The sequence below is a fragment of the Poromitra crassiceps genome (genome assembly GCF_964638095.1).
Source record: "Poromitra crassiceps genome assembly, chromosome: 19".
NCBI classification, from domain to species: Eukaryota; Metazoa; Chordata; class Actinopteri; order Beryciformes; family Melamphaidae; genus Poromitra; species Poromitra crassiceps.
In genome coordinates this window covers 1,680,496-1,702,384 of record NC_139646.1, presented here as the reverse complement: position 1 = coordinate 1,702,384, position 21,889 = coordinate 1,680,496, and the positions used below count along the sequence as shown (strand labels likewise).

Below are 21,889 nucleotides of genomic sequence, written 5' to 3'. Positions count from 1 at the left end.
TTCTGCTTAACTGACGACATCATCAGAATTCTATAGAAGCCATGTTTAGGTGCACCAAAGGAAATGCCCATGATTTGTTAGGAGGAAGTGTCCTTTCTATCTGTTTAAAGTTCTGTGGTCAGCGGCCAACTCCCTTAGTAACCTTGTGGCCTTTGAGGCCGGCCCGTTGCCATGACAACAAGCTGATCATTATTCTGTGTGGTAGTTGGATGGTCAGGTCAGGTCAGGCAGCGGTGGGACAGATTGTTAAACTTAAGTCTTGCTGGTGCGTCAGTCACACTTTGTTTCAGTCTCATACATAGCCTATTCTCTCCGTCTGTTTGGTTTGTCTTGTTCTCACTTTTCCTTCCTTGAACCCTTTTCTCTCCTCCTTGGATTCTGTGGAGAGAGAGAGAAAAGAAATGCTACACTCCATTTACACTCCCCCTTCCCCCCTGCTCAACTGCAGTAAATGTATTCATCTGCTGGGCTTGGGCAACTATTGTTGAATCTTTGACATTTTTTTCTGTTAAAGTCATGTAATTAATGGCAATCAATTTGTTTATATAAATATATATATAATACAGCATTTACTCTGTCTCTATTTTTAATGGAAGATGTGATGATTTGTGTGTCTCAAGGTGGAAATGTGTGAAAGGCCTTATTGTTTAGGCTTTTCAGTTTTTATGTTGTGTGTGTGGTTAATGGAAATATTAAAAATATTGAAACAGCACTGAGTTTGAGTCCTTATTACTAGCATCCTGCCCTGCTGCCCCCCCCCCCCCTTATATAAATCCTAATATACATACACAAATAGATGCGTGTGTTTTTGTTGAATCTAGCTTCTGTTGTTGGGGGAAGCTTGGGGCTTTGCAGTTATGCTAATAACTTATTTGAATGTTAAATTTCTCCTGACAAAGGGGTAAAAGATAGAGGGGGTGCAGGGAGGGAGAACAACATGAATATGAGTGTGGGGAGGAGTCTAAATTAAAATGCACTTTAAAATCGAAGGAGAACCCGCGAGAGTTGGGTGGGCGTGGCGTAGACAGATCTGTAGCGTTGCTGCTTCCTGCTGGAGAGAGCACGTGGTTCCGTGTCTGCCCTGTCACCAGTGTGTGTGTGTGTGTGAGTAAACGCTTTCTCTCCTAACCTCCCCGTTAGCGCACACAGCCTGTGCCAGCTATTGCGTATGTGTTGTGTGCGTGCGTGTGACTGTTGAGTGTGTTTTTGTTTGTGTGTGTGTGCGTGCGTGCGCACCGCAGCTCGTCCAATCCATCCAGGTTCCCACCATCCACCTCGGCAGGCAGGTTGGTTCGGTTTGGGTCGTCGTGATGACGACGCTGGAGGCGATCCGCTACCGGGCCGGCTCTCTGCAGATCCTCAACCAGCTGCTGCTGCCGCACCAGACCGTGTACGACGAGGTCCGCTCCGTGCACGACGGCTATGAGGCCATCAAAACCATGAAGGCAAGGATCACCACTGTCTCCCCCCCCCTTCCTCCGTATCACTGTTTCTCTGCTGGCTTTCACCACCATCACCACCCTGCTCCTGCCTGCCTGCATGCTGCATGTGATGTTCATCGTGCGACGTGTGCCTGCATGGTTCTTTTGTGCCCCGACCGACCGTGCTCACGTTTCTACCGGACTCAGGGGGCTGCATGCACGGGCAGCATGTGTTGCCGTCTCGGCCTGTATTTTTGTTTTGAATGCATCTGCAGCACCCTACCACCACCCACCACCCGCCACTAGCCACACTGGTGCATCTGATCTGCCACACTCAGTCAGCAACCGTGATGAGGTGGATGAGGGCTGGATGTTTCTCCACCACCCCTCCTCCCCGACCGACCGTATCAACCCCCACGATTATCTAAGCAGGCATCCCAAAAAAACGACCTGCGATCATCCCATGATTTATGTATTAGCTTTCGCATTATCATGTGCAAGTGTGCGACAAACCAGGTATGTGCACACAGCTACCCACCCATGAAATGCCCCCTTCCTCCTCCTCCTCGTTCTTTGGGAGAGAGATTATTGATGAATTATTAATGACCTTTACCAGGGTTTTTTGTTCGTGTCCTGGTCTTGTGCTGCGCTCTACAGTGGCACCTTTCATCACCTGATTTATATCTGTGCATACCAGTAGTCCTCAAGGTGTCCACGCTGATTGTATAGTGTTGATGTTTTTGCTTTTTGACGTGAGAATATTTTGAAATGCTTAATACCCACCCGGGCCTGATAGATGTTGTTCACCCTTTTGTCTTGCCAGCAGCAGCATTCACGTTTGATCCCGTGCATGTGGCAGCATAAAGGAATGTACCATGTGTGCAGAGAGGGGATGAAGTCATGATCATGGTGTTTAATGGGACAGAGAGATGACGTGAACGCAGTCGTCGCCGATATATCGCAGCCCTCTGGTGTGTTGGGTTCGAGTGACAACTTTTGGTTCATTGCGTTGCCTCGTCCTTGAGGTTAGACCTCAGTTAATGGAGAGGGATTGATTATTCGGGTGAAAGCTGGGCAGCAACTGATAGATGGTGGGAAACACCATAGACAGAGCCGTTCCCAGAACCAAATCACAGGGGGGCATTCAATATCTCAGGATGGGGGGGCCTACCGGCTGCTGTCAAAAGGTCTTGGACGCTTTTAAGCCCGATTTACAGGAATATCTCATTTGTCAGCACTCACTGTAGTAGCTGTGTCAATATGTATACACTGTCTTTATTTCAATATATTGTTTTTTCTAAGTTCTCACTGACACCTCTTAGGGGCGCTTTCACACCTACCTCGTTTGGGCCGGACTTTCGGACTTTCCAGTTTGATCCGAACCAAAATGACAGGTGTGAAACCTCCCACGGACCATGGTGCGGACCAAAGACCGAGTCTTTGATCCGACCAAAAGAGGTGGTCTCGGTCCGGACCGAGCTGGACCAAGGTTCGCTTCCTGTGCAGTGTGAAAGCATTTTATTGGAAGGTTCGCACTATCGGACCAATTACAGGAAGCTACAGCTGACCAGAAAGGCTCGCAGGATGGCTTTCAGACGGGCTTCCGTCTGAAATCGTGTTGCAGTCTTCGCCTCCTTGCCTGTCTGCGTTGGTACAATTTGCGCACAACAAGGGTGTTAATTTGGCGAATTCGAACTGTAAAATCTACTTTCACGTGTGGTGTGTGAGTCAAGGATCACACACTTGTGAACAGATTGCTAGTTTTAATAACGTGAGTTGCGGACCAGATACATTGGCATGTAATCATGAACTGGCTATACGCTACCGGTACTCGGACACCAGCTGGGGCTAGAGGCACGCTGATAGGCTTAGCTTGTAAACACTACGGTGGCTCACAGTAGACAAACATCGTGACATGCGATTATCAAATCATCTACACAAACTAATCTCGAGTATTGCGAGTGAAGTTGGCGTTGCTGGTAGCAATGCCATAATAATAATGCTATTATAATGACAACAAAGTGGATCTGTTCATTCATTGTGGTGTGTAAACCTGGTGTAAACAAGGAGCAAATTCCTTGGAGCAGTTCCGGGACGCTGACGTCAGACGCACGCTCATCCACGAGCCAATCAGTGGAGACGCAGCCCACGCAGGTGATGACGACAGGACGTAGGTCTGTCATGTTAAAGTCCGCTGGTCCGCTGGGATCATTGCAGTGTGAAAGCGAACCTTACTGGACCAAATGTATACAATGTCACAACAACATGAGTTTGGTTCGGACCTTGGTCCGGACTTTTAGGTGTGAAAGGGCCCTTAGTGTGTTTTTGACACAAGTTAGGTTGTTGTTGCTGTCATTGAGTGCGTTTACATGCACACCAATAAACTGATAACTGTGAGTAATCAGTTTATGGCAATAATCTGATTTCTGCGTTTACATGCACTTTAATAATCCGACAATAGGAAAAACCCGGGTTTACATGATTCAGTCAATTAGTCGGGTTTCTCTCCAGAAGGCGGCGGTAATTCAACTTTTTACATGCAACTTGTACATGCGCAGATGTATAAACCCACAAAGAAACCTGATACGCTGTATACATGCACTCAAAAGACGGGTTATTGGCCAAAAACCTAGGTATGTTTATCGGTTTATTCATAACCCGATAACGGCCATAAACGGATAAAGCTTATCGGTTTATGCTGTTTACATGACCATTTGAATAATCAGGTAACTCCAGAAATCTGCTAATAAACTGTTTATTGTCTGCATGTAAACGCACTCATGGATGATACTGTTGCTGTAAAGCCAGAATTTAGGGTTATCTGGGGATGAATAAAGCACTCTATCTACTGTATGTATCTATCTAATCTATCTACTGTATCTATGTATCTATCTATGTATCTATCTATCTACTGTATCTATCTACAGTATCTATCTATCTACTCTATTTACTCTATATATCTACTGTATCAATCGTATCCAGAGGTGTAGTGCTATCTGGAGAAGTGGGGGAGCGCACCTATAGCTCTATGGGGAACACCCCCCTCCCCTGGCACACGCACATGTATTCTGTTACCCACTGTTAATGACTTAATTGTAGCAATAAAAGCTCATATTCTCGGCTTGTAGCGTACGAATCGGGGGCTGTAACAGAGATCAAAGTGGCTGGATCAGGTGAGCTGGCGCTGTCCAATTACGCACTTGGGCTTCTCTGTGCCAAGATCACTTGGCGCTGTAACCTACAAATGCCCCATTTTAGCATACTAGCACTGCTAGCTTCAGTGCTATTGTTACTTTACATCAGTGCTGCTGCTCACGTTTTTAGCTCCAGGAGGACGCTGCTCGTTGCTGCTCGATGACGATGCTACGCCATGTGCTGCTCTGCTGGTGTTCTTATCTTATTATCTTCTGATAATCATTGTCAATTCATCCCTATCCTAGGATGGCGAAGCACAACCAAAGATGGTGACCCGCCCTACTCTGCCTGTGATTGGCTAATACGTTGCCTTCCTTAGTTGGGATTGGTCAGGTCATTCCGTCATAACAGAGATTTAAAGAGACAGTACGTCTCATGGAAAGAATAAATAAATAACAGATTTTCATCAGGGCGGGCACAGCTGATTCAGTGGGTGGGCCCGGCCCCCTCAAAGCCCCCCCCTTGGTTACGGGTCTGCCCATAGAAGAGACCATAACAAGTTTCTCCTGCCCTTCCAGGTGCGAGGCGCCCCGGCCATCGCCATCGTTGGTTGCCTCAGCCTGGCTGTGGAGCTGCGAGCGGGCGCCGGCGGCGACGACCCCGTGACCTTCATCAGAGAGTCTCTGTGTCACCTGACCTCAGCCCGGCCCACCGCCGTCAACATGGGGCGCGCCGCTCGCGAGCTGATGGAGTTTGCGGAGAACGAGAGCATGGAGAAGAACTCTGAACAGCTGCGGGAAAGGTAGGGCTGGAGGGAGGGAGGTGGAGACCTTAAGGCTTAGTTCACACCGGGGACCCAAGCCTTGCCTACGCCTTGCCTTTACCCACGCTTTTAAATAGGCGTCCATTTTAGTCAACGAGGCTGTACACCGGGCGCCTGAGCGTGAACCCTGCGTGCCGTGTACCCACGCCTCGCCTGTGCCTTGCCGATTTTATCGTTTAGGCGTGAGTTCTATTTTCAAGCCGACTAGGCGCGTGCAGGCAGGCTTCTTCTGTCAAGCCATGAAAGAAAGACGCGACAATATCCGTGGGAAATGGCAAAGTCAACTGAATTTCAAAATAAAATGGAGTTACTACAACAGTGTTGAGCAGAGAGCGAGAGAGAGAGAGATTGACGGGTGGCTATCACGTGGGGCTTTCTCCCTGTCGGCAAACAAATCTTCATGAGAGAGAATAGCGACCGAAGAAGCAAGATGGACAATGTTGTTGTGCCAGCACATATTCTTGCAAGATTACCTCTCTAAAATGTCCGACTATAGTCAGACCTGGTTATACATATCCAGCATCAATAGAACATTAAATATATCAGATTTATTTTACCTACCCTACCCATGATAATTCGGGACCACACGTGAAAAAATACAGTTTGGAGAGAGGAGAGGTGCTTGTGACTCGGCTCCAGGTTCAGTGTTCAAAGGCGTGCGGTGTGATCGGTTCACGCCCAGCTCAAGGTCTGCAGGCGTAGGCGTGGGTTGAGGCAAGGCAAGGCGTAGGTTCCCTGTGTCTGTGTGAACGTAGCGTAAAACTTAATTAACTAGCTATTTTCCACCTGGACCCTGTGTTCCCATCTTGCTCCATCCTGCCGATCGATTCTGACCAAAATCTCATCACCTGCTTCACTACAGAGCTAACGTTACTTGCATCTTTCTCGCCTGTATGCGCTGCTCTCCAACACAGTCCTACTCCAAAAATCAAGTCCCCAAAATATGTCTTTCACAACACATTGATTGCTTTTCAGAAATGTGACATGTCCGTAAAAAAGGTATGTCAAAATTATTCAAAGTAATGCCTTTCTTAGAGAATTTTGATGCTAGACCAACTGCTAAGCAATGGTCAACACCGGCTGTTGGTGTCTGTCTATATGCGTCACTGTATAAGTATAAGGGATACAGCGATTAACTAATTTCACTATTAATTGCCGTTTAAAGCATCATGGTTTTATAAGCGTAAATGCTCAGCCACACAAAGTGTTTCTGTTTTCACTCTAAAAAATAGGGACATTATGGTACTGTGGAAGTTGTGCACCTTGATGAAGACTTAAAAGATCACCCTTCCTAGTTGTCACAGGCCACAAAATATAATCGCCCCCTAGGGCAGCGGTTCCCAACTAGGGATGTAACGATAACCGGTTTGAACGATAACCGTGATAAAATTCCTTATAACCGTACCATTTCAAATTTTCATTATCATTAAAACTGTGGTTCCGTGATTACAGTGCTTTGAAAAACATGGTCAATACTGTCCATCATCAACCAAAGTTGGCAACTGTCTCCCAGATGTTAACATGCAGCCGTGACCCGATTTGACATCACAAAAATCTAGGGACCCTAGACATTCAAATTCCGATAATATCGATAATAATATCATCAGTGACATCATCAGTGATGTCACATGTATGCTTCTTTTCCCCCTCAGAATTCTGACTTTAACCCTTGTACCCTGCAGGCGCGGAATCCTCAATTTACTCTTGGTCCATCTGATGGACCTTAACGAGAATACTGTACTAATTTATAAATATTAATTTAAATTTTTAAATTTTAGACTGTTTATAATTCATTGGTAACTTCTTCCCTAATACCTCATACCAACATTTCATACCTATTCGAATTTTAACCCCTCAAATGCCAGTGTACAGTGAGTACAGTAAAAAAAAAAAAAAAAGTACATAAAAAAAAAAAAGTGATTTTTTTTTCTTCCATTCCCATAAAGACAAACTGGCTTTGGGTCTGATATTATGGGCAGGTTGGGGTGTTTTACAAAAGTCACCACTGCAAGATGCCTAGTATCAAAGATTTGCAGGCATGATGTCACAATAGCTATGACATCACTAGCCTATGACATCATCAGTGATGTCATGAGATGATTTTTTGTCAATAATATGTCACTGATGACATTACTGATGATGTCACAGACATTGTGACATCATCAGTGGGTTTTTGTATTTTTTGTGATTTTTTGTAAAAATAGTATTTTTTCATATTTTGAGCCAAAAATCCAAAAAGCGCATGTTTTGGACTTCCAGCCATTTTCCCCAAAAAACACAAACGAGCTTTAGTCCAGCATCTATCCTGGTCTAAAGGCTTCAAATCAGTAGTGTGGACTGTCAAATTCAGTTTTCTAATATTTTCCCATCTTTGGCATAGGAATCAGTTTTTTTTACATTTCATGTAAACTGTATGGAATTGATTGCTATGCCAAAACTGGGGGAATATGGGGAAATAGGCAAACACATTAGAAACTACAATTTTAACCACTTGAGTCAAGGTGAGATGTGTAACATCAAGGAAATAATGATTTTTTGAAAAATTTGCTGGAAGTAAAAAAAAAATGTTCTTTTTGTACAAAATTAACATTGAAATCAATGGGACAACTATGCAATGGACTTTGAGACCATGTAACTCCCCCAAAATTTCTACCAACTCCAAGGTTAGATATTAAGGTCAAAGTTCAAGGTATTTGGTCCAGGATGCCCGCTGAAATAAATGAAATAAATTAATTTTGTAAAAATTTGCTGGGAGTACCAATAGAGTGGTTTCAATGGAAGTCAATGGGTCCATCAGATGGACCAAGAGTAAATTGAGGAGTATTTTTGAAAATAGGTCTTAGGATCGTATAAAGATGATAACTATGATTGATTTTCGTCAAATACCCCCAAAAAAATACCTAGCCTTAATTTAAGACCATATACTCAAAAAATGTCGAAACGGCCCATACGCGAATGCAGGAAGAGTCCATCAGATGGACTAGGAGGACTCAGAACTAAAAGAAAATGCAAAAAAAACCCCAAAAGAACGCAAGTGACCCTAATCATCTTCGCTAGTTTTAAATTGTGTGTGGTGTTAAAAAAAATCAAATTAAAAAATTGGGGGGGAATTTCAGGCGACCCTGAAAGGTTGGGAACCACTGTCCTAGGGTGTATGGGAAACATAGTTAACCAATCTACTAACTGTAGCATGAATGTATTGTAAACGCATAAGAACATGGGCAAGATCGCAGTGAATAGTGTAGTGAAATTAATTCATGCATAATAATCAATCATTAAGCCATGAAAAGGTGATTTTCCCTCAGACTATTCGTACCATAAAAATCTCTAATCCTTGCATCCCTAATAAGTAGTGCAAAATAAATAATGAACATTGTCAGGTCATTTATACACTAAAAATCAATTCTATACATGTCTCATTACATCCATGTTTTGGGTTGAGTGTCCATTGGCCCTACAGGACTAACACTAAACAGCTCTTTAGTGGAGCAATTGGGGAGATTTTGGTCACAATCGATTTGGTATGATCCAAAATGATGGAAATGAGGGTACAGGTTGACAATGTCGTTATGCTTTGGGGGAATAACCAAATGGCTTCTGGGAGGTTGATCAATTTACCAATAATGTGATGAGAATATCATTATCAAAATGATCCATCTGTCCGTCCCTGGGAGGTCATTCACTCTGGTGCTCCATGCAAATGCATTAGTGTACACACCATGTTCAGTGATAGCAGGTGACTAGCATTATCACAAGAGTGACAAAACAGTACTACTTGTAGTAGCTATAAAACCAAATGCTAAGTAAGTAAGAGATAATCAAAGAGTAGGTGTGCATTCAGAGCCAGAAAGCTAACGTTATGCTAGCAGGTTTCAAATTCAATAACATTGCATATGCGTACGGTTGACAAACAGTAAATATAATTTGACAGTGTGTTTAACAACGAGACTAGCTACTAGTAGGTAGCTATCCAGCCATGCCATTGTCCCAAAATCAATATCACGATTTTCACGAACAATGAGATAAGCTGAAGTAGCGAGTTGAATAACGTTAGTGAATGGAATGTGAGATTATCGCTTAAAGTCGAACTGAACCTGTTCGTCACGTGCATAATGAGTCCGTTTCAGACTGAAAACATAGTTTGTCTAAGATGACGGGTTGAGAGGCGGGTCATAGTATCATGTCGATGATTTTATTTGACAATTCTGGGGACTGGATTGGGCTTTGGCCAATCCTGGCGTGTTCCGCCTCCAAATCACGATTTCAGACGGACAAGCCTGTCTTTATTGTCACACGATTACAATCAACACATGCACGGAGGGCCACAACACACACATGCTGACGGTGGCCGGTGAAATTTGTCCTCTGCATTTAACCCATCCTGGCTTTGTCCTTTCCTCTGGGGGGCAGGCCAGGAGCAGTGGTCGCTTTTCTCGTACAGCGCCCGGGGACCGACTTCGGATGTTGTCGTCACTGGTCGGGTGACGATGACGATCTGATCTTCTGCATGTTTTTGGTGGGGGGGGGGTTATATACGGAGGAACCCCCTGGGGGAGCACGGGGAGAACATGCAAACTCCACACAGACAGAAAGGCCCTTACGACGAGATACCCCACCTGGGCAGTAGGCACTGAAGATATGGGGGGGAACACAACCACAGCGCCCACAGTGTCCCAGACGAGAATCGAACTCAGGACCTTCTGACTGTAAGGTGACAGCTCTACCACTGAGCCACCGTGCCGGGATTCAGTGTGTTGTGGCGCTCCCCTCGGGAAGAGCCTTTTGACGGGAGGAGTGGAGCTCAGCGACCCGCAGGCACCCAGCTGCCAGCCAGCTGCCTTCCTTTGATTGACAGCTGCATGTCGTGATATGATTGGTTGAAATGGGGTAGAAATTTGATAGTAGCCTACTGGGTGACGTCAGCAAATTGTACATTACTGTTATCAATGAAATCTTGAAAAATGAACTTTTGATGTGAAAAAGTGTGAAAAACTAAAGAAATTAGATTGTTGTGATTTTGTTTGCATACATTATTAAATAGGTGCACTGCATACCCAGGTATTTGAACTAAAAGAAAAGAAAAGTCATTCTTGGGTTCAGCGCGACTTTAAATAGTGATACAAAGTATCAGTAAGTTCAGAGGGAGTGTTTCTTGCAGCTTATGTGTTACTGCAGAGTTAAGTTAAGCAGCTTATGTGTTACTGCAGAGTTAAGTTAAGTTAAGCAGCTTATGTGTTACTGCAGAGTTAAGTTAAGTTAAGCAGCTTATGTGTTACTGCAGAGTTAAGTTAAGTTAAGCAGCTTATGTGTTACTGCAGAGTTAAGTTAAGTTAAGCAGCTTATGTGTTACTGCAGAGTTAAGTTAAGTTAAGCAGCTTATGTGTTACTGCAGAGTTAAGTTAAGTTAAGCAGCTTATGTGTTACTGCAGAGTTAAGTTAAGTTAAGCAGCTTATGTGTTACTGCAGACTGTGTTGTAAATAAGATATTCAGATTGCTTACAGGTTGTGTAATCGATTAATTTAGAACGGTGGTTAAACTTGAGCTAGTTATGTGTGCGATAAACGTTTGCAATGCACACCTGCCGGCCACTCACAAAAGACTATTCACCTAGAGACCAAGGATACTCAACTTGCTTTGCCCAGGGGCCACTTTTGCAAAATGACAGGAGCCCAGGAGCTATAATAAACAAAGATTAATAATATGTTTCTGTAGCGGATTGTAGGTTTTTGGGGTGCAAGCCGGAATTTAGCCTGATAATTTTAAATGTTTAAGACTTTTTACACTCTGCCATGAACCCACATAGCATCAATCTGAACCACAAAGCAGAATAACAACAACAAGCAATAATCAGAGTGAGAATGCAAAACACAATATCCAGTGTATTGGCGGTACAATGAAAACGATAAACAACAACAGTTAGAAATTCCGTTTCTTCAATTAAGTTCAGTTCTCAAATCTGTTCAGAGTAAACCCTCTTCCCAAACAAATCAATAAAGGATCTCTCTCAAAAAGAATACAGTATTAACCAAACAGGTCGACTTTGTGCACACAGGATACTTAGTTAGGTTGTTAGTTAAGTACATATAAGTGCTGGGTGGCAAGCAGACTGCGATATTTGACAATTTAGCTGGAGCTCATTCAAACTTTATTTAGCGTTAGTTTATATTGTGAATTAGAAAATGGTCAGGGGGCCACTCTGCACCCTGGGCCGCAAGTTGAGTATCACTGACCTAGACCATGGTAATTATAAATATATTAAAGCGTCTTTGAGTATTCAGAAAAGCGCTATATAAGTCCTATCTATTATTATTATTATTATTATTATTATATTAATAATAATAATCACAATCAGAATTATAAAACTGCTCTCTCAAATCAAACAATCTGAATGGCTCACAGCTGTGGTATATTTAGCATATACCACAGTAAATATACCACAGTAAATATACCACAGTAAATATACCACAGTTAGCCAGAGGCAGGCAGACGAGCAGGCAAGAGGGGCTCAGGTCCAAACAGCTCACCTCATTTTATAAACCGTGATTTAAGACATTTAAATATATTTCAATTTAAATATAATAATCATTTTCATATTGCCATACTTTGTAACCATTTTATAAAAGCAATAAATCACTTCAGACCCTGATATATGCTTATTATACTTATTCATTATTAAATAATATGGAGTGAGGTCTGGCAGTTTTGTTTATTGTTTATTAAAAAAGGATCCCCATTAGCTGACGCCTAGGCGTCAGCTAGTCTTCCTGGGGTCCAAGACAACAAAGTTAGTGTTGCTTGGCAACACTTGGTAGTGTAACCCTGAGTGAACTGTTTTAATAATGTATATAAATGTCATGATAATAATCACAGTCGTACTGGTGTACAGTATAACAGCACTCCTTATAATATTGCGTAATTAACAACTTTTTACGACTAAAAGGTCAGTCTTGTTACTTTGGATAATGCTAGTCACCTATTCTCGCTCAGTATAGTGTATGACACTAAACTATTCTCGCTCAGTATAGTGTATGACACTAAAGTGAATGATGTACTGAGGCCATGAATAATTTAGGTATGTGCTCTCATCACTTCATGGGTAAGTTCACCAATGGGCTCAATCAAAAACATGTGTATTCCTTTTAAAAATGTAGAGCAAGGCAGAGCAGCTCCAAGTGAAGAAAGGATGAGATTGAGCAATAACGGTTGATAGAAAGTGATTGGAAGAGAGAGAGAGCATGTCTACTAGTTACAGTAGGGGAGCCCAACCAGTCGATCGCGGCCTACTGGTCGATCGCGGACTGACCCCAGGTCGATCGCGAGGGGTGTCAAAAATCGATTATTAAAAAATAAATAAATAAAAATAATCATCAAATAAAATATAATAGTACATGCAGTTGTTTATTTTAATTATGGATCATAATACAATGCAATTCCAAATGCTCTTTTATTTTAAAAGTAGCCACACAGTGAGAAAAAAGAAAGTGAGAAAAAATAAATCATGTATTGGGGGAAAAAAGTGATGCATCGATTTAAGATGCATCGAGATGCATCGATAATCGTAATCAAATCGAATCGTAGCCCTCTGAATCGTAATCGAATCGTGAGGCCAGTGAAGATTCACAGCCCTAATGTCAAGTGGTTGTGGGACAACGAGAAAGTATTGTGAGGTTAGTTACTGCAGGCTGGAAACGATGTGTGTGCGTTTGCCATGTTGAAACTGGACTGGTAGATCTCAGGAGGCTGGCTACTGAAAAGCAGATCTTGGGTCAAAAAAGGTTGGGCACCCCCGAGTTACAGTATGGACTGCATTTATAGTCTACTTAGTAGACTATAAAATTTAATGCAGTGCGTTTATAGTCTACTAAGTAGACTTGGCGCTGCGCACGCGGCGACCCGGCTGAGGGCAGTAGATGGTCTTTTGGAATCTGTACATAATGCAACAAATGTTTATGTATTGTAATTTCCACTACTGTCTGATGTGAACCAAAGTGCCCTTCTGGGACATGTATTAAACTGATTGATTGATTGATTGATTGATATAAATGCAGTCATACTGTAACTTGTAGACTATAAATGCAGTCCATACTGTAAGAGATTTTTTTCCTGCTCTCCCCAAAATTTCAATAAACCTTTATGGCATATTACAATACAGCAATACAGGTGTTGACACTGTTGACAGTAATAGAAGATGCCAAATCATTCAAAACAATAAGCATGTTGCTTTTAGGAGCATTGTGCCAGCGTGCGCCGCTGTTCCAAAACATGTCAACGTGTAAACAGGTCAATGGGCCACTTCCAAAAGGACTAACCCAATGAGTGAGCTGGAGCACACGAAGTCACTTAAATAAATTTAATAAAGGTACAAAACTGACGTTTCGACGCGCACTGCGTCTTCTTCAGAGTCAAACAGTACAGGCATAAATCCCAGCCCTTAAGAGAGCCTCCATTCTAGGTGGTAGTTTCTGATTGGTTACAATGGAGTGGGAGGTGCTTAATCAGTAAGCCTATACCATGAGAGCACTCACAGAAAAAATAGAAAAGGAGGGCAGTGCTGTGTTAGAGCAGCACTCCCTCATAATAATACATAACAAACAACAAGTACAATACAACAACACATCACTTCCTCACAATAAGATCACAGGTAACAAGAGAGGCTCAGTTCCTCGTTTAGTCCCTGTGGTTCCACTGTATTCAGGGTGAAGATCCAAAAAGCCTCTCTTCTAAGTAGCCTGTTGACAATGTCTCCCCCTCTCTGTGAGGGAGAGACTTTCTCAATCCCCCAAAATCTGAGTGTGGCTGCAGAGCCATGTTTTGCCTGTGCATAGTGTCTGGCTATGGCGTAGTCCATGTCATCGTGTGTCGTTGTCTGGGAAACGCACATCCCATACACAACTGTTCGCATCGCATCCCATAATAGTATGATGATACTGCCATTGCGAACAGGTTTAGCTAAAAGTTTAGCGTCGCCAGCGAGGGCCCCCACCGTTGCGGTCGAGGTACGTTTCGAAATCCCTCCAGGCCTGAACATTTTTTCTAGGGGAAACACTGGACACAGTGGCAGAGGGAGCTTCTTTTCAATCCCCCGCCCCTCTCCTCTCCCTCTCCTACAGTGTCATTGCCTGGATTGAAGAGATGCTGGAACGTGACGTCAATGATAACCGGAAGATTGGTAACTATGGCGCCCAGCACATCCTGTCTGGGGTCCCGAGGGATTCTGTCACCATTCTCACACACTGCAACACCGGCTCGCTGGCCACTGCTGGATACGGAACCGCACTGGGTAAGACTCTGTGTGTGTGTGTGTGTGTGTGTGTGTGTGTGAGACACTGGGTACGACTGGAGCTGTGTGTGAGAGAGAGACACTGGGTACGACTGGAGCTGTGTGTGAGAGAGAGACACTGGGTACGACTGGAGCTGTGTGTGAGAGAGAGACACTGGGTACGACTGGAGCTGTGTGTGAGAGAGAGACACTGGGTACGACTGGAGGAGCTGTGTGTGAGAGAGACACTGGGTAAGACTGGAGGAGCTGTGTGTGAGAGAGAGACACTGGGTAAGACTGGAGCTGTGTGTGAGAGAGAGACACTGGGTAAGACTGGAGCTGTGTGTGAGAGAGAGACACTGGGTAAGACTGGAGCTGTGAGAGAGAGAGAGACAGTTGAGATATTCATGACACTGTACCTGTAACTCTGTGTGTTGTAGGTGTGGTGCGTAGCCTCCATTCACTGAACAGGCTGAAGCGTGTGTACTGTACAGAGACGAGGCCGTACAACCAAGGATCCAGACTGACGGCATATGAGGCGGTAGCAGAGGGCTTCCCTGCTACACTCATCACAGACAGCATGGCAGCCCTCACCATGAGAGAGAGGGGCGTTACAGGTGTGTTTGTATCACAGACAACATGGCGGCCCTCACCATATGAGAGAGGGGCATTGTGTGTGTGTGTGTGTGTGTGTGTGTGTGTGTGTGTGTGTTAGGGGTTGCATGACTTGTCTTGTGTATTTATCACACATTTCTCTATACTTACTTTTTCTAGATTTATTTGCTAGTCAAGTTTATTTGTATAGCACATTTCATACACAGATGCAGTTCAAAGTGCTTCACATAAAATGGATGACATAAGAAAATAAAAAAGAGAATAAAATGGACATTTCACAACAGCTTTGTCTTTATACTGTAGTTTGGACGCCAAGCATACCCTCTTCTGGTACCTTGCGTCTTCTGTTACCCGTACTTGCCACAGCATTGGGTTTGCATAAAATCAGATAGAGGCAATTCAAAGTGCTTCACATAAGATGGTCGATACAAGAAAATAAGAGGATAAAATAGACATTTAAAAGCATCACAACAGAGTAATGTAGTTGCAAAAATAGTTAAAAACTTACAGAGGAATAAAACAAATTTTCTATCTGTCAGCAGTTAAAAGCGACGGTAAACATACAAGTCTTTAGTCTATTTTTAAAAGTAAGTAAGGTTGGGGCAAATCTGAGGTCTTCAGGCAGATTGTTCCAGCTAGCAGAAGCATAGTGGGTGAATGCGGCTTTCCCATGATTTGATTTGATCCTAGGGACAGTTAATAAGCTGGACCCTGTTGACCTAAGAGTTCTAGACGGTTCATAGCGTGGGAGCAATTCAGCTATGTATTTTGGGCCTAGGCCATTAAGTGATTTATAGACTAATAACAGTATTTTAAAATCTATTCTATGACACACTGGCAACCAGTGTAAGGACTTAAGAACTGGAGTAATATGATCAGCTTTCTTAGTCTTTGTTAGAACTCTAGCTGCAGCATTCTGAATGAGCTGAAGTTGTCCAAGTTCTTTTTTGGAGAGACCAGAAAAAAGGCTATTGCAGTAGTCTAACCTACTGTAAATGAAGGCGTGAATTAGTTTTTCTAGATCCTGTCTGGACATGTAGCCCCTAATTCTTGCTATATTTTTAAGATGATAGAAAGCTGATTTTCTGATTGACTTAATGTGGGAGTTAAAATTGAGATCGGAATCAATAATAACGCCAAGATTTTTAACTCAAAGTAGTAAGCTACGTTATTTGGCTCATAACTATATGTGGCTTTGCGCATTCATTGTTGTTTTTCTCCCTATTGGAGTACTTTTATTGTTGCGAGTGGGTCCATTATTTAGCCTACATGGCCTGACTGTTAACAGCGATCAGCTGAGGTGTTTTCATAGTTGAACCTATGAAAATGGTGTGCACAGTTTTGCTACGGTTCCCAGGTTGAACGTTCATGTTTCCTCCCGTGTTTCAATGCGCCACCATTTCTGTTTAAATCAACATTTTGCTACGTGTTGTCAGGGCTGAACTCACCCTATCCTGACAGTTTCTGGTGTGGCTGCGGTGCGTCTGCAAGACGAAACCCCCCAAGAGCTGAGAAGCAAATCCAGCTGCAGGGAAGAGGGAGGCGATGGTTAAGGAAGAGGAGAGACAACGTTACAATATACAAAATACACGGTTTCTATCCAGAGCTTAGCCGCCCGCTTCGGACAGGAGTTGCAGTGAGAGCATGGCCTCAAAGGAGGGGGGGAGTGGCTACGTGAACCATAAAGTGCGACCCTGGACTTTACAGTCAAACATTGTGTGCAGCCCGGGCATCAAACTGTTAGCAGTAACGTTACAGTAAGACCATATTTACACGACAACAGTCTCTGCATAAAATGGCAAACTGTAATTTCAGTTCACAAGTTCCATTCGGAGGCAGCAACAGTCACACAAGTAAGATGGCAGCTCGCGCAAAACAAGATATTTTGGCTTCACTTTTGTATAGCGGTAGGAAGCTAGGACATCTCTCCATATATTCTACAGTCAACGGTGTGCATCCTATGCTTGATATCCCGTGTGAAGTTCTCACTTTCCCCACACCGCACCGTCCTCTCTCCTGAACCCTAGTGTTTACCCTCCGTATTTCAGCCGTGGTGGTCGGTGCAGACAGGGTGGTCGCCAACGGTGACACGGCCAACAAGGTGGGCACATACCAGCTGGCCATCACCGCTAAGCACCATGGGATACCGTTCTACGTGGCGGCGCCCAGCACGTCGTGCGACCTGAGTCTGGAGAGCGGCAGGGACATTATCATCGAGGTGCGCCCCCCTGAGGAACTCACCAGCATCAACGGAGTCCCCATCGCTGCTCCAGGTGAGATGAGGGTGAATGGATGGGCCGCTGGTGGTTTTGTGAAAATGTGTTTTTGAACAGAACCGGTGAGCTACCACAGAACTCAAGTCACTACCAGTGTTTAGGAAACGCTGATTCATATAAACTGTGCTGTATGGAGAGAGGGAAAGCAGCTGATTCATATAAACTGTGCTGTATGGAGAGTAGGGCTGTCACTTTTTCCCAAAATAAAGTTCGAACGAACTTTAATTGCCCGCAAATCGTTCGAATTCGAATTGGTTACGGTAATTTTTTTTTTTTTTTTTTTTTTGCAGGCCAGGCCACCAGGCAATAGGCATCAGCCCGACGTGTTAGCTCGGACGCTCACAGTCACAACACTGCCTCACAAACTTGGCTGCATCCAACTCGAGACAACTTTTCCGACCCTGGAGACAATCTTTCTCAGAAGAGACTAACGCGACAAATCTGGAGACTTTTTCTGACATGGGATTAACATTACCAGCAAGCAGCAGTTGGTTAATTTTGGTTAATAAAAAAATATATATATATATATAATAAAAAAAAAAAATCGAACAGGTCAATTATACATTCGAACATGCCCTCCTCCCCCACATTCGAAGTTGAATTCGAATTTCGAATAAAAAGTGACAGCCCTAATGGAGAGAGGGAAAGCAGCTGATTCATATAAACTGTGCTGTATGGAGGGAAAGTGGCAGATTAGGGGAGAAGGATGAGTGCGTCCCAGGTGAGTTTGTGAGCGCCGATTGAGCTGTGTCATGTGATCTCTAATTAGACAGCCAGAGAAAAGAGACACTTGTGACATCACAGTAATTAAAGCACCTTCATTTAATGAGCTCGCCGGCCCCTGGAGAGGAGAGGAAAACGTGTGCCCGGGCACATCGATCTCGTCTTGACTGTCCATCTCTCCCTCTCTCGCTTAAACCACTCTGAATCAGTATCTGTGTTTCTGTGACAGTGCTGTTCTCTTGTCCATCTTGTGCGGGCATGTCCAAAGTCCTGCCCGCAGCTTGTCTCTCAAAATATACTGTATGTGGTCCTCCAGGGTTTTTGAAGGATATACTTAGATCACAATTGTGCCAAATTTTAAATTGATAAACTTGTAGATTTATAGGGAAAACATGATATTTGTGTACAAAAAAGAATCATAATTGTAGTGATGGACTGCCTCACTCATTTGACATTGCTGGCCGCCTGTGTGCAGGGATCGAGGTGTGGAACCCGGCCTTCGATGTGACTCCTCACCAGCTCATCACAGGAGGCATCATCACAGAGCTGGGTGTCTTCCTCCCCTCTGAGCTCCAGGCAGCGCTCACCGGACGCCTCACCGCCCTCTAGACCCACTCAGCCCCTCCTGCTGGTTCATGAGCGCCACTGCACCTCACACTCTCACACACACACACGCACACGGTTGTGGTGGAATTTAATTTACTACATTGGTAAACACATAGTCAGTGTTACATGTCAGTCCACAAAGATCAGTGGCACACACACACACACACACACACACACACAATCACATTTTCTACAGTACAGTCTGTCACCCACATATACAGATCCTTTCCAAAAAATTTGAATATCATGGAAAAGTTAGTTTTTTCCCCATAATTCCTTTCAAAAAGTGAAACTTTTATAGATTTCATTACACAGAAAGTAAAGTATTTCAAGTATTTATTTGTTTAACTTTGCATAAGTCTGGCTTCCAGCTCATAAAAACCCCCAAATTTCAAGAAATTAAATGTCACATAAAACCAATCAAAAACCGGTATTTTCAAAACAGAAATGTCGATCTTCTGAAAACTAATGTTCATGCCTGCACTCAATACTTGGTCGGGAATCCTTTTGCTTTAATTACTGCCTCGATGCCATGATATTTCCATGATATTCTAATTTTTTGGAAAGGATGTGTATATACACACAGACACACACACACTGCAGGGACTCAAGCAGACACACAAGTGCAGTCTCTCTCCACTTCCTTTTCTGTCCTCTTTTCTGTGGTCTCTCCACCCTCACCTTCTTCCAAGGTATCCATTCTTTCATTCTCTCTCTCACTTTCTCTCATTCTCTCACCCTCTAAATGGCTTCTGCTTTGATGAATAGTGCTCAGCTAGACTCTCCCATGAATTCTATTTGGCAAACAATTTTGATAAGTCACTACTAGTACTCTTTCAGGGTTTGTTCAACTACAGAAAAAAACCCATTTTGAAAGTAGTGATTTTCATCCACCGTGATGTTTAAAGTGAGATTTAAAGTGCTGCTACCAACTTGTAAATATATATAACCCTATTTGGTAGTGTGTACATATGTACAAAACTAACCCCTGATAGTTAAAGGTACCATCATTTTAACCAAATATGTGGTTATTTAAAATCTAAATTCACCCCGTCAAAAATGTTATATTAACATTTGCTTTCGTTTGATCTATGTAGAAACTTTTGTAGAAGAATAATTCAAGAAAATTGTGACAGTTCATAGACTTTGAGAAGCAGAATTTCGTAATGCTATTAGGAATCGTATTTCACACACGTTTTGCCAACCGTGTTGCAAATTTTTTGACGCCAAGTGGAAATTGTTGATCAGTCGTCCTTAGTCAGCTGCAGCCTATGACGATACATGGCTCTATTTATACCTCCCTCCTTGTTTGTATCTTGCTGTTCCCAGTTGTACTGTGTCATACCATACTTATCTTATATAAAGTGCTCGTATACGTAAACATACTTATTTCACTACCATATCAATGTCCACCGCTACCACACACAATATGCTCCATAGGAATAAAATGTCTAAAAAAGGGAATTGGTGTCATTTTTATGCCATAACCGCTTCTGCATGGAGCTCAGATGTCTGTTTTATCTACTGTATTTCCATGATAGACGTCAGTATGAAAGGAATATTTCACCCCAAAATGAAAGTCATCTTCTCGCCCTCCATGTCAGCCGAAATTCCACTGAAGTTTGTAGGAACGCCGAAAACACAGCGAGTTATGCCTCATTTCATTCTTATCTCCAACTTTTCTAAGTTAATGGGGCGATGCTTTTTTACAGCTCCTAAAAAAGCAGAAATTGTCTTTCAAAGATCAGAACATTGTTAGTGAGGAAAATATAAAGGATAATAAGGTAGATATTGGACTTTTGGACCCACAGGGCAATCGTTTCATTGCAAAACACTTGGATTATCCTGCACAAGCTGTTTGGAGAAATCTGATGGACATTTTCTGCCTTACTACATTTTCCGCCTTGGGACGTCACCGCAGTGGCTAAGGAGGTAGAGCTGTCACCTTGGGACGTCACTGCAGTAGCTAAGGAGGTAGAGCTGTCACCTTGGAACGTCACTGCAGTAGCTAAGGAGGTAGAGCTGTCGCCTTGGAACGTCACCGCAGTAGCTCAGGAGGTAAAGCTGTTGCCTTGGAACGTCACCGCAGTAGCTAAGGAGGCAGAGCTGTCGCCTTGGAACGTCACCGCAGTAGCTAAGGAGGTAGAGCTGTCGCCTTGGAACGTCACCGCAGTAGCTAAGTAGGTAGAGCTGTCGACTTGGAACATCACTGCAGTAGCTAAGGAGGTAGAGCTGTCGCCTTGGAACATCACCGCAGTAGCTCAGGAGGTAAAGCTGTTGCCTTGGAACGTCACCGCAGTAGCTAAGGAGGTAGAGCTGTCGCCTTGGAACGTCACCGCAGTAGCTAAGGAGGTAGAGCTGTCTCCTTGGAACGTCACCGCAGTGGCTAAGGAGGTAGAGCTCTCGCCTTGGAACGTCACCGCAGTGGCTAAGGAGGTAGAGCTGTCGCCTTGGGACGTCACCGCAGTGGCTAAGGAGGTAGAGCTCTCGCCTTGGGACGTCACCGCAGTGGCTAAGGAGGTAGAGCTCTCGCCTTGGAACGTCACCGCAGTGGCTAAGGAGGTAGAGCTGTCGCCTTGGAACGTCACTGCAGTAGCTAAGGAGGTAGAGCTCTCGCCTTGGAACGTCACCGCAGTAGCTAAGGAGGTAGAGCTGTTGCCTTGGAACGTCACCGCAGTGGCTAAGGAGGTAGAGCTGTCGCCTTGGGACGTCACCGCAGTAGCTAAGGAGGTAGAGCTGTCGCCTTGGATCGTCACCACAGTGGCTAAGGAGGTAGAGCTGTCGCCTTGGAACGTCACCGCAGTAGCTAAGGAGGTAGAGCTGTTGCCTTGGAACGTCACCGCAGTGGCTAAGGAGGTAGAGCTGTCGCCTTGGGACGTCACCGCAGTAGCTAAGGAGGTAGAGCTGTCGCCTTGGATCGTCACCACAGTGGCTAAGGAGGTAGAGCTGTCGCCTTGGAACGTCACCGCAGTGGCTAAGGAGGTAGAGCTGTAGAGCTGTTGCCTTGGGACGTCACTGCAGTGGCTGAGG

The 21,889-nt window shown here is 43.9% G+C and overlaps 1 protein-coding gene across 2 annotated transcripts; it reads left to right on the top strand.

Annotated features, from left to right (window-relative positions):
• Positions 1–1,086: 1,086 nt before the first annotated feature.
• Positions 1,087–21,169, top strand: LOC310793621 (methylthioribose-1-phosphate isomerase-like). 2 transcript variants are annotated; one of them, XM_083655457.1, is made up of 7 exons: positions 1,087–1,104; positions 1,242–1,445; positions 5,135–5,358; positions 14,491–14,660; positions 15,080–15,256; positions 17,303–17,527; positions 18,729–21,169. In XM_083655457.1, exons 2-7 carry the CDS (start codon positions 1,311–1,313, stop codon positions 18,860–18,862), a joined length of 1,065 nt encoding a protein of 354 aa, XP_083511583.1. In that variant the 5' UTR covers positions 1,087–1,104; positions 1,242–1,310; the 3' UTR covers positions 18,863–21,169. The 2 variants fall into 2 exon arrangements, with proteins under 2 accessions (XP_083511583.1, XP_083511582.1); XM_083655456.1 differs by lacking the exon at positions 1,087–1,104 and having other exon boundaries at positions 1,117–1,445.
• The last annotated feature ends 720 nt before the right edge of the window (positions 21,170–21,889 follow it).

What these genes read in the sequence shown, in the direction of transcription:
- LOC310793621 (XM_083655457.1), top strand. Translation starts at nt 1,311, where the DNA reads ATGACGACGCTGGAGGCGATCCGCTACCGGGCCGGCTCTCTGCAGATC. An exon ending in TCTGAACAGCTGCGGGAAAG is followed by an intron (nt 5,359 to 14,490) that starts GTAGGGCTGGAG and finishes CCTCTCCTACAG; the next exon opens with TGTCATTGCCTGGATTGAAG. An exon ending in AGTCCCCATCGCTGCTCCAG is followed by an intron (nt 17,528 to 18,728) that starts GTGAGATGAGGG and finishes GCCTGTGTGCAG; the next exon opens with GGATCGAGGTGTGGAACCCG.